At 38.3% G+C, this 13680-nt stretch overlaps 1 protein-coding gene across 2 annotated transcripts in view; it reads right to left on the bottom strand.

The window, feature by feature from the left end:
* Window positions 1–8260: 8260 nt before the first annotated feature.
* The window catches only part of CDKAL1 (CDKAL1 threonylcarbamoyladenosine tRNA methylthiotransferase), a 299952-nt gene continuing 294532 nt past the window's right edge, over window positions 8261–13680 (bottom strand). For both annotated transcript variants that reach the window (XM_087930944.1, XM_026699524.2), the window contains exon 16: window positions 8261–8749. In XM_087930944.1, the coding sequence (XP_087787070.1) occupies window positions 8558–8749 (192 nt within the window). In that variant the 3' untranslated portion in view covers window positions 8261–8557. The remainder of the gene's footprint in view (window positions 8750–13680) is intronic.

Raw genomic sequence — 13680 nt, 5'->3', positions numbered from 1 at the left:
TCTATAGATGAAACATGCAAATGCCTGCAGAGTTGAAATGTCAAGGTAAAATGATGCCAATAATGATATAAAATGGAACATTCTCCTTATTCTAGTAATTTGTGAAGCAGGGTTTAAAGCTTTTATGTTTAATCCAGAAAGTCATTTGGAGACATTGATGACATTCAGGATTACTGTAAAAGAGGAAAGAGACACCAATGTCATTACTCACAATGACATCTACTGATGACCTATTGTTAGAATTTATTTTAGGGTCTGTATCTTACTTCAGTTATATTACATTGCTTGAAATGAGAATGCATTTGCATATTTTAAAATATACCATGTATATATACATACATACGTACGTACATATTTGCTACAAAACTATGTGATTGGGCTTAGTTTTGGGGGAGGAAAATAAGGGAAAAAATGTGCCTCTGCCTACCAGCATCCACCGGTATTCATCTGGCCAGCATCCTGTCAGTGTGTGAGAGAGTTGAGGGCTGTTTGTAAACTGAAGCAGTATTTGCTGTGTGAGCAAGAAGACAGCAAGGAGCCTGGATGTGGCTTAGCTCAACTGTTCTGTACTAAAGTTGGTTTCTGCTATAAAACTAAAACTGAAACTCCTCTCCTCTGCTTGTGTTTTGCATTTGGAACAGATTTATTTTCAGGTGGGGGAGGAGTAGAACTCCGTAGCATCAGAGCATGTTAATAATAATATACGAAATACTAATGCTCTGAGGGTCATTTTGAAAAATCCGTTCTTAGTGAGCACCTAGAAGCCAAGAGGAACATAGGTGCCAAATTTCAAGAGAGGCTTCCCTGGGGCAAGCCTGAGGGAGATAAGGGGATAGGATAGGATAGACTTCCGTGGGGTAGGCCTGAGGAAGAGAAGAGTTTGAGTGAAAGTAGAGGAAACATTGAAGGAGCAGAGGCTGTGGAAGAAGAGCCCAGCAGGCAGTTCAAGAGAGAGTGAAGAGAAAGAGGGTCTAAGCAGCCATCTGAGTACCATCCCATCATATGACCCGCTTGCTGAAGAAAAGACTAACCGTCACCTCACCACATGACCTACATGCAGAGAGGAGGCTGACCACCACCCCATCATGTGACCTGGCAAATGGAGGTGCATCAGAGACAGACCAGTGTGGACTGTCAGCTATACAAAGAGGGCCAAGAGAACCCGGACTCCAGGGACCCTTACCAGGGTTAGCGCTACACATATATAAACATAATATTTGTCCACCTCCTTTCTCTTCTCCTCCAGATTATCCTAGGCAATGGATGGTTCATTGGAAGAGCTGCCCATAGTGGCAGAAGACAAAGTACTGGCAACAGATAAAACAAAAGGCAATCCAACAAAAACACTCCTTAATTAAAATCTCCTCGAAGGGATATGAAATACCAACAGAGATTTCAGTCACCCCTCTGTCTGATTAGCTGCAACACATCTGCTTAGTTGTCTAGGACCCATTTGTATTGTTAAGAAGAAATTTATTCTGACTACCTGGATTCATAACAAGACAACTCCACGATGGCAGTTTCAGTTTAACGAACATTTGATGCATGCTGATGCACTCCTCTTTGAAGTACATGTATGTGCAGAGACACACATGCTTGCCAAATAAATCTGGGTATATAAAAGCCTATGGAAGAAAAACAGCATCCTGGAAGAAAATCAGATGCATAATAATATCCATGACTGTGACTTATAAACAGGCATAAATAAGGAGAACGTTTATAAAATAGGAAGATGGGTTCACTACAGACACTGCTAGCTTTGATAGAAATCAGAAGATCGCAATCTAAACAATAATATATTGACTAAATGTATATACCAAAGCTAGAGATGCCTGAATAAAGAAGAAATTACACAGAATGGAATAGCTTTATAAATTAAAGAGGCACAGTGTTAAATTGCTGGATGAGGAGTGGGGAAGAGCCAAGTTTGCTTCTTCCTTTAGGCCTAGAAGGTACTTGGATGACTTTAGACCAGTGACTGCATCTGTCCCTTGGTAGCTTCACTGTAAGAGCTGGATGGCAGTAAGGCAAAAAAATAAGTTCCTGAAATCATGTGGGACAAACACTAAGAAAAAAACAGAGTTGTTTTATTGGCCTTGTTCATTTTTGGACTGGTTCATTTATTTTACATATAAATAAATAAGTAGGTGGCCTATTGTCATCAGATAGTCTCAAAAAAATAAGTTAAAGATATAACACAAAAAGCGGAAAAAATGCAACCGGGGGGTGGGGGGGAGATGGTTGGGGTGTTTTTTTGGCAGTATGGAAAAAAAGTAATGGTGCCTTGCCCAACTTTTCTTGAATGAATGTTTTTCTTTTAAATCTTGCTCAGATATTCTTTTGGGGTGGGGGGAATGGCAGAGGGGAGGAAAAGGGAGCTTCTCGGTGGCTTTGAGCTTTGGCTGCTGGGCTTGGCCAGGATGATGCCCTGTTTAGAGGTTTCTCAAGTTAGACAGCTTTAACATGCATGGACCAATTCCCAGAATGTTGACTGGGGAATTCTAGAAGTTAAAATCCACATTTCCAAAAAGTGCCAAGCTGGAGAACCCCTAGCTTAGAATGCTGGACTAGGACCAAAGAGAAACCCACCCAAGTCCTAAGGATGACCGATGAATCTTAGTCACCCTTTCTTAAACTAATCTCCTTCACAGGATTGTCAAAAGGGATTGTCAAACTTTGAGAATGGGACCATATGCAAATATATTTATCAGGGGAGGTAAAAATATCATGCAGCGATCCAGATATGAACTATAGATTTCTGTGACCATATGCCATGATTAAGAGGTCTTCATATACTGTCCATATAAATGCAAGAATCCAACTCATCCATCACACAAAGTGATTCTAAAAACGGTTGTGTACACTCAGCTTTTCAGCTCTTTACAACAAGAGCTGGAGAAACTTTTTGCACAAATACATAGACTTGCACTGCTGAAGTATCTAGCAAAGAACTTTAACAAAAAAAGAACAAATAATTACAAACTACATTTATCTCCATATAGGCCATACCAGGAAGTGATATTTGCAAAAGTCCAGCATTATGAAAGTAAGTCTGAACACCACTGATGTAGCACCTCACTGTTTTGATCTATGACAATTTCTCAAGTGTGGCCTTGTGTTTTTCTGGCCAGGACAATGACGAAAAAGCAGTTCTGATGGTACACAAAACTGTAAAGCAGAAAATGATTGCAATGGACATTATGTGAGTTACTGGATCATTCAAGGCACCTCTGATGAAAAAATATTTAATAAAAACATGTTCAGTAAATGGTTTTTTTGTGTTATGTTTCCCTGCTTCTCTGCTTGCGTACTTATACTATATTTCCTTAGCGTGAGGGATTTCACAGGAGTACATTCAGGTGTATTTCTGTTAAGTGCAGTTTTTTCTCAGACTTAAAATGGAATTCCACAATGAAAAATGATGAGTTTTATACCCCTGAGGATGTAAATGCTTGGTATGAGATAGAATTAGGGTGGGGATGACTTGAGCAGATGGAACAAATATTTCTTTTCAGAAATTATTTGTATACTAATATTCTTTCTTTCCAAATAAATAACTCAAGATGTTTTTATAGGCTAAGGGAATATCCCAATTCAATCACCTTGGTCTGGTTTATATCCAGGGCTATTAAATGATGTTTCATAGACATTTTTTTAAAAAAAAATCCAATTCTTTTTACCCAAACAACTGTAAGTATTGTTTTTCATGTTCTTTAATAAACTTTCAATGCTTCTAATAAAACAGAAAGTCTTATTTACGCTATTCATTTGAAATTAATATGACAATTTGGTTTTTAGAATTTGATTCTACCATAGCCTCTTGGGCAAACTGGTTTATGTAACTTGAACATTTTGTATACTTTTCAGACAAAAATAGTTTTATAAGACTAGAATCAGTTTAACTTATTTTGAAGAATGCAACTAGTTCTGAACAGAACACAACAGGGTGTGAAAAGACCTTGGAGGTCTTCCTGGTCCAGGGAGGAGGCTCTATATAATTTCAGACAAATGATTTCAGACCAATCCTTTCTTAAAAACCTCAAGTGTTGGAGCACCCACAACTTGTGAAGGCAAGCAGTTCCACTTGGTCAATTGTTCTGTGGGGAAATTTCTCCTTTATTTAGTCTGGGATTCATCAAAGGGGGACAGCTTCATATTCCTTTCTTTTTGTAGTTTTGCTGGACAACATAATACCAGAGATTTTATGGTCATCTGCTCAGAACACTCTAGCGATGTGCTTGAGAATGTGATCAGCTGCTGTATGTGAAGCAGGGGAAACGATGGGAAACGATGTTCTACATATTATTTCAAGAAAGGAAATGTTTTTCTTTCATTTTTTCTAGCAAATAAATTTTGCAAGGTGTAATATTTCAGTTCTGAAAAGCTCAAGAGCCTGTATGAATACAATGGAAAGAGATGGAATGTCACAATATAAGCAGTTAACTTTCTTTATTGCCATTTTTTTTCACATGCAGGAAGTGAAAAAAAGCAAATACATTGCAACCTCTTAGTACAGGATGTGCTTAGGTGTATTTGTATTAATATAGGATTAATATAGTAGTTGTTATACATTTACCACTACTAGTCCCCTGCTTATTTCCAAGACTTGTACAGAATCTGGTTGTCAGCAGCAATTCCTTTAAAACAAAAGTAAGAAAACTGGTGCCGCTTTGTGCCAAACAACTCCACATTTTTGCTGTTGTCTCCATTTCAGCATGTTCATTTTCACTGGGCTTGAGGTGGGATCCCCATGACTGAAACAGAGGAAAGGAACAGGAGTCTACCCAAATCAACGGTTGGTTTGCTTCCCTTGTCCAAGACCTAATGTTTATCTGCAGCCATGCCACTGACTGCATCAGAAGAAAGACTGCACAACAGGGGTGGGTTTCTACTGGTTCTGTCCACCTCTGCAGAACCGGTAGCTCTGAAGAGCAGCAGACATAGAACCGGTTCTATGTCTGCTGATGTTTTTGCTCACCTGCCTTCCGGGGCTCTTACCTGACTTTTATTTCCTGATTTTTTTCAACATCAGCTGCCGTGTGAGGCACAGCTGCAGTTAAAAAAGCAGGAAAAAAGGGCTTTTTGAAAGGCTGCTTCTCTGCACGCAGCATGCTGATGACGATTTACAGGTGCACCAGCAGAGTGCAGGGAAGCACATCGTAAATCACCAAACCTTTAATGACCGAACTGGTAATTAACCCTGTTGGATCCCACCCCTGCTGCACAGCCTTCTGTTCCAGCCTCTCCATGTACTATGGATTTTGTGATCAGCTATGAGAGAAGCAACATTCTTTCTAAAATATTTTAGTGCTCTATAGCAGCAAGCTTTATATAACTTCCTGGTTCATCCAGCTCAACAATCAGCCTTTGACCCAGATGTTGCTGATTGAAGAATGCAGCAAAGACCAACCGCTTTCTGTGCTTTTTGTTTTGTAAGCCCACAAACACAAAGATATTTTTTTTTAAAGATGAAAGGTTAGGCAAATAATTAAAAGCTAGATGTAAGTATTTTGAAAATGGATTGCTAAAAGAAATCTTGTTTTGATATCGTACCTGAACAGGCCAGTTTATTTGTTAAAACGGCACTTCACATGCGTTTGGATGCATTTTAAGATCTGCCACCGGACTTTAATATTTATGAAATGTTAATATTCATCAGTAATGAGTATTAGTGAAACAGCAGTGATTACAAAGCAGCTTTCTAGTCCAGGATATATGACTGAAGAATTATAGCAAAACCTACTGGTGATCTTGCAATAATATGGCTGCCTTCCAAAAAGCATTATGGGATGGTTTATCCACTACTGTGGAAATCTCATATGAAACAAAGAGATTTTCTTCCTTTTCCTATGCTCAGTTTGGGGCTAGAACCTCTATTTTACCACCTTGTGTCAATTTTTAGATTCTTTGATGGACAAGCTGCCTTCTTCTTCACTGTAAATTGTATATATGTTAATGCACGATCACTGCCTTTATAGACATGCTGTATATCTTAGGGCAACTCATGTTTTCTACCTAAGCTTCCTCTGTCTAGCAACGACATATATTCTTCTGAAAAATATCCTAGGGGTATACTTGGTCTGATTATGTGTTTTAATCCTTGTATGCCACTCAGAATCACTGTTGGGAGGCCATATAAATTAAATATAAACAAACAAATCAAAGATGCACATTCCAAGAGAAATACATGTATATATGTGTTTTACATTATCAAATATAGTATTTATAACTATTACAACTCTTAAAACTTGTTTTGTGCAGCTCTCTTTCCCTACACGTCCATTTTAATTTGAGCTACTAGAATCTGTTGTATTAACTGGGTACATATGAGAATTATGTTATCTTAGCCAGCATTCGCCAATGTAAGGGGTGGCCCGTTGGCCTTGGTGGAATCTTGAATTGACACACATAACGCTCTTTGTTATAAAAATCAAGCTAATATTTTTTTTTAAAAAAAATAGAGCACCCCATACGAGGAACATCATGTGTGTGGGCAGACCATGCTGCTTTTCCACATGTATTCTGATTTGTAGCTTTTGAAGTTGCCAGCCCTATACATGGGATATGAGAAATTCTATTTTCACTCATACCACAGTGAGAGATTAGCAGCTTGAAATCACTTTGACAGTTTGTTACTCTATTGCATACTGCAGGGAATTTTAATTCCAACCTGTGAAATTGTAATTGCTTCTCAAACAGGACAGAGGAATTCTGGGTAATGGCTCCATCTAAGCTCAATATCAGAATTGTCAGCTGCTGCCACTTTAAATATTACTTGCTGTAATTCAAATATAACTTCAGCTTTCCATCTAGGAGTTGGGACTGGGACTGAAACGAACAGGAACGGTCAGATGTCCTAAAATCTACAGCCCAAATGTGACAGAGGTGGCTGATTCAGAAAGTACACCACTCACAAGTTGTTATAAACAATACTCAATAGAGATGATATTCAGCAGGTTCTGACCAGTTCTGGAGAACCGGTAGCGGAAACTTTGAGTAGCTCAGAGAACAGGCAAATACCACCTCTGACTGGAAGCTTTACAGTAGCCTTCCCCTGCCACGCCCACCAAGCCACGTCCACAGAACCGGTAGTAAAAAAAATTGAATTCCACCACTGATACTCAATCTGAATTAACTTTAAAGTATGACTTTAAATGTCCTTAACTGTATACATAAAATATAAATAAAAATGGATTAGGTAATTTTAAAGCAGAATAATAAGATTTTATTATTTACATTTGAAGGGCAAATTAATTTGGCACTTTTATTCTTTCTACAGGCCTCTTTTAAGGTCATGGAGGATATTTTTTAAATATTTTCTGTAATTTTATATAATTCAGTATTGATACATAATCTCACAAAAACAAAAGACTAGACTAAATAAACCGAGTTAGAATTACTAGCTCCTCGTTAACGTCTCTTAGTGAACCTCTTCTCAAGTTTAGTCTAGGAATGATCTCACGCTAGTTGAATTTCCTAGAGAGAATAGTTTAAAATTTTCATCCTCCCCACTTGTCTGCTCTGACTCACTGCCAAGTGTTCTGAAGGGCCTTGCGACCACAAAATAATCCCAGCAGGTAAGTAAAAGCAGATGCTCTGGCTCCTGTCCTGAAAACACTCTATGGTTGTTGGCTTCCTCAAAGGCCCAATTCCTATAAAACTCCTGGGACCATCAAGTCTGCTCGATACAGAACTCAGGACTTCCTTGCAAAAACTGGGCCTTTCATTTAATTGGCTTACAACTTTAGAATATCTGAAGTGGGCTACCAAAATGGAGAGAGGTTTGAGATATTTTGTTGATACAATGAGCTGCACTACATCCTCTGAAGCTTTGAAACTTTTCAAATGTGTTGGACCATAAAAGATTACAACATTGTTCCTCTGTGACTAAAGAAGGAAGAGAGAAATTATCTTATGGCAAGGAAGCCTTCCACTGCAACAATCCAGAAAGTTTGATTGCCTGGGAATTTGTATAAACTAGAGGAAATGAATTTATTACATTTTTGCTTAAGGAAATATGACTCGACAATGCATGGATCATGGAAGGTGAAGAACACTCAGTGTGAAAAGCAAAACTTTAAAGTCTTTAAATATGGACTCATCTACTTTGTCTCTCTGTGTATTTAAATACCTGTCAGACAATAGTTTTGTTGTTGGTTTGGATCATGGGTGTCCTATGATTATAAAGATATGTATAAGTTTAGCGGCCTGACAATTTTGAGCTAAATATTTTCATTACTGAACAAAGAGTGACTCAAGGTGCTTTAACGATCATTTTTAATAAGGGTTCAGGTGAACACAATAACAAGGAATTAGCTGTTATTTAAGAAATATAGTTGTAACTTTCTAAAAACCTCACTGTGCTTATGAAAATGAAGCTATTTTATGAAAAATTTAGATGCTGAAATTTTGATTAAAAAGAAAAAAGAAAACAAAGAATTTCTAGCAGTTCAGGAAAGCTTTATACAGATTCTGATTATCAAACATTAGATTCTGAAGTTCACAACAGGCAAGCTGTTATCTGTTGATGGAATAAGCATCCAGCACAGTTTTCTATTTAAATGTCTCCATAGTAAAAGGCAATAAGAACTGCTAGAAGAGCCACACTTAGTGACAGCATCTTCAGCATTTTTCCCTCGTGTTGCCAAGGCAACTGCATCACCATCCTGTGGCTCAATTGTACGATTTGCCGCTCAACAGATGGACGGGCTTTTGATTCTGAGTCATTCTCCAGTGCATGTCTGAACTCCTGTGGAGAAATGCAGAAACTGAATTGAGAATAACTGCAGAGAACATTTGGCATATATCAAGCACAAAGGGTATTTTACATTAAGTCTGAATAAGCTAATCCTTCTTTCATTTTACTATAAGTGGAAAAACTTGGTTAATCTCTTCAAACATCCACTGCTAAAACAATACAGCTATCGCTAGCTAGAGGACTAAAATCCCACTGTTTTAAATCATGTCCATTCACTTGTTTTTAGTGTCATTACAAGACCAAGTCAGTGTTAAAGTGAATCAACAGCATTGCTGTCACTTACACAGTACAGCACAATCAAGTCTGATCATTATTTCTGTCCCACAGTAGGTCCGCCCAGCATGTCCCAATATTATCTTTACCGTTCTTTCCCCCCTTCTCTCAGGTGGCAGCTTCAGTGAAACATTCATCTTATTGATTGGATTGAGAACAACAATGCGATGATCGTGTATATTTATTCACTAGGTAGGAATATGGAGCATATACATTGGGAAGCTGAGGCGGGAGGCAATTTCCTAGTACCTGAATTTTAAAAGTATGCCACTGGATACCTGTGCATACTTTCGTAAGGAGAGTGATATGCATGAAGTTCATCTGATACAGCTTTGATAATATTTTAGTAACAAATCCTTCCTGGTTAAATTCCACTCTCTGCCTTACTGGCTTGATCAGACTATACAAGGGAGATCTGAGTTTTGTACATTCTCAATCTGGTTCATATTTCCTTTTCTTTGTGGATCCACCCGATTTTCCTACGCTGCCCAAACATTTAGTTGCCCTTCAATGCTTATGTTCTTTCTCAACCTTTCTTTGAATGGTTTTCTTTGACTTAATCTGGCCCCTTTTCATCCTTTGCTATTGCATGATTTTCCTTTCTTTATCCCAGCTAAGCTACTTCATATGATTTCTACTGCGTGCACAATTCGATATCAGACTCGGGTTCTACAGATATCCTCCACATCTCTTGAACAGCCCACAGAAGGTAACTGTCCTTTCATCTACTTTAGAGGTTATTTTGTTTCTCCAATTAGAGTTTTCCTGAATGAAATAATAGATCTCATTTATCATTTCCAGCAGGGGGAATTGGTAGGGTGTTGCATGCACAGTGGCATCACACCAGATCTCTACCAGATGATGTCCTCTTGAAAAGAAGTCAAGTACAAAGATTCCATTAAGCAGAGACAATTACAGAGCAATAGCAGATATAGTTTTTTTTTTCCATTGCTGCCAGAAGCATTAAATGTTTGTAAAGAGAAAGATCGGGTACATTCAGTAATAATAATAATAATAAAAAACCCAGAGTTAAATCACAGAAGGGAATTCTGACCACCTGGTCATAATGGCTCCTTGTCCTTCCAGCTGAATGGCAGTTATGCCCCGGGCCTTTTCCTTAATAATCTGTAACAACTAATCTAACACAGCAAGCAATCTCCATATCCATTTCTGCCTAGCCTGGAACAGCACTAATAGAAAACTGAAAGATCATCCACGAATGTGCCTGCACCCAGAAAAAAAAAAACACAAGCAAAATGACTGAACTCATTAAGGAAGAACTGCTAAGAAGTGTTTGGCTAAAGCAGGGGTCCTCAAACTTGGCAACTTTAAGACTTGTGGATTTTCAAAGCTGGCTGAGGAATTCTGGGAGTTGAAGTCCACAAGTCTTAAAGTTGCCAAGTTTGGAGACCTCTGGGCTAAAGAATGGCAAGCTTAGGAAGGACATGCACTGATTTCTCTGGAGTTTTGAGACAAGAACCCTGCCTGAAGAAAGATTCCCAGACAATGGAATGGAGAAGGAAGTGAAAAAGTTCCTGTAATGGGGCTCATTAAATCAGTAAAAAAAAAAAAGAGGAAGAACATAGGTTCATGGCCTCTGCTATCTATACAATGACTGACAATAGGGGAAAAAAAAGATGAATCTGAATTCTTAGTATAGGGAGACAAATATGATTTAACCTGTGGCTCCTATAATTGGAATATAGAAACCGAAGGATTTTAACAGGAACAACAGAAAACAAGGAGTCTGAGTGAAGCTTCACTTCCACAACAAAGAAGTTATTGGTTAGTGTCCTCCTCTTCCTCCTTTATTAACTTTGACTTTTTAAACTTTATTTGCTGCTTTTTAAATTAAGGCCCTCAGATGAGGATCTTGGAAAACTTTCTGTGTGAGGATCTGAGGGGCAGCTATCATTCAGAATAAAACGTCGTGGGATGGATCTCAGTCCCTCAGTCATAAGCTGAAAGTCTTTTAATTGTGAGTTTAGGACTTTGGGTTCACTAATTGAGTGGGAATTTGATTCTGGGTTTTTGGCATCCACAATCTTGATGCCCTTAATCTTTCCTGAATGGTGATAATCGGAGTAAAGGATTGTAGTTTTGCCATCCCACATGCACACATATAGCAGCATGCATGGTTAGACTTTATAAAAAGAAGTTGACTATATTAGAACATTAGCTAAGCTGTTACGGTTACTTGCAGAAGATCTCTAGAAATCTGGCTCAACTGTCTGTTCCCCCAAATCCTGATTTTCCTTGAAATACATTTGCAGCGTCCACAGCCAACTTTAGGTTAAGGCCAAGCAGGCACTGGCCCAGGATGCACAGAGCTTATGAGGTGCCAACACTGTCCCTCTTTCCAAAGCATTATAAAAATGCAAATAATTGTATTGGCGGGTGATGGTGCCATCATTCCATGTGGTTTCGTGGTGCCATAGACCCTTAAACTGATACCGGCAGTTAATGATCAGGTTTCAATTATGTGTTTTCTGAGATGGCGTCAAACATGCTGGATGCAGCCCTGGCACCTGTTTGCATCAATCTCTTATATCTTCTTGTATTGAGCTCTCAAGAGAACCCACTCAAATCCCCAGCATCTTTAGAACTCTGCTTAGCAAAGGATTTGGCAAGAAAAATAGCAATTAAAGTCAGTGATGGAAGTTAGGTAGGAGAGCAAGGTCGGCAGAGACACATCCTTTTAAAATTTCTAGGGCAGGGGTCAAACTTGATTTCATTGAGGGCTGCATCAGGGTTGTGTTTGACCTTGGGAGGCTGGGGTGGGCATGGCCAGCTCGTCATCACTCATGTCGGTGGTGCCTCTAGTGGCCTGAGCACTCTGCAAGAGAAAATTGAGCTTGGGAGGGCCACATGCAGCCCTTCCGAGCTTCATTTTCGCTGGCAGAGACACTGCAGGCCAGTCCTTCATTGCTTCCAGGGAGGCCCCGCAGGCCAGATCTAAGCACCCTGTGGGCCGCATTCAGCCCGTGGGCCTTGCGTTTGACACCCCTGCTCTAGGGTAACCATAAGTGATGATGCAAAGATTAACTATGGTGTCAGGGACTCAAAGAACCTATGGAAAATTACTTTGAAAAGTGGGGAGAAAAAGAAACCCAGTACATAGTCCAAGGAAATAATCAGGTTCATATCTACATCTACCAGTCACAAGAAAGTATTAGAATTCATCATACAATATTACTTAAATAGATGGTTATTTCTGTGTCGTGACGGTGAGAGTAATTAAAATAAATTGCCTAATGAATCTTGAAAAATTAATAACTGGTTACAAGTATTCCATTCCCAGAGTCAAAGCTAATTAACCTTTATATGAAGAAATAAACTGGAAACTACAGAGTATCAGTTATTAAACATTTTGCTAATTTGCAACAAAAGCTATTTCATAATAGATTTCATTTGGTAGACTGATTAAATTTGGAAGAAAAGCTTGCACATAACAGTATTCATTTGTGGCTTTAGTTATTTCCTTGGATGTCTACTTTAAAAAAAATTAAATTCTTTTACCAATTTACAGTACACTCTAGATTAAATAAATGCATTTGGGTCCCTAAACTAACATTTCATAATTTCACAAGAACAAGCGTTCCATTTAGATTGCAATGATATACACATTAACAAGGAAAAATTCAGTAGTACTTATTTTTAAAATATATGTACCATATTTTGAAAACATGTATAGAGTTTCAGTGTTAGTCTTTCGCTCAATATGAAAAGAACTCTCACTCTTTTGACTATGAATTTTATTACTATGTCAAAACATCACTGATGGATTAGAAAATCAAACTTCACAATATTTTGATTTGACAAAAAGCACTACTGGATATTCTCCAAAGCATTATTAAAGAACAACAAAAATGTATGTCTGAGGGAAAAAAAAACCAGCTGTGTAGTTCTGGGAAAATATAAAATATGAACCAGATTTGTATTAAAATGTGGAAATGATGACTGAGAATTCAATGCACGAAGAATACAGGCTGCCCAAGAAAAAGGAATATTCAGAAATACTGAAGTTGCTCTTGTACTTTAGACCATTATGGGTGACTCCTTGGTTCTATAGGAGCTCAGAACGGAGCTAGATAAGATTGAACAGCAATTCCTCTATTTCACCAATGGAGACTTTCATCTCCTAGACTGGCAGAAAGGCCCCCTAGCTATACTTTTATAGGCAGATGTCATGATATTTTCCAGGCTTTAATTGGGCTGTAGAAATGCTTACAAATCTTCACCTTTTGTTCAGGAAAATATTCAAACATAAATGACCAAAAAAACAAAAATAACTCTTTGCAAAAAAAAACCCCACGAACTTCTGTGACAATAGTGTCACAACTAAGTATGCTTCATTTTTCATTACGTGGGGATAGCCTTTCATAAGCTTTATTAGCTCAAGGAAACCATAACTCAAAGAAGTGATAGAGATTGGAGAAGCATGGCTGCTATCCTAAAGTTTTTCTGCACTAGTAAAAGCCACCCTACCCTATCCGTGCACAATGAATAAGCCACTGCTTCGTTTTTAAATAGCTTAAACTAAAATAGTAGCTTATTTGTTATGCGTAGTTCAAGCACATGCACATTATACACATTATGGATCTCCGAAACAGATGCGATTAAAATTCTACGGCCATCTACTTAATGGT

The sequence above is a fragment of the Pseudonaja textilis genome, chromosome 3 (genome assembly GCF_049901715.1).
Source record: "Pseudonaja textilis isolate UNSWEBS1 chromosome 3, rPseTex1.2, whole genome shotgun sequence".
Taxonomy (NCBI): Eukaryota; Metazoa; Chordata; class Lepidosauria; order Squamata; family Elapidae; genus Pseudonaja; species Pseudonaja textilis.
Note: the sequence above shows the minus strand (reverse complement) of the source record. Positions and strands in the feature narration are given on the sequence as shown.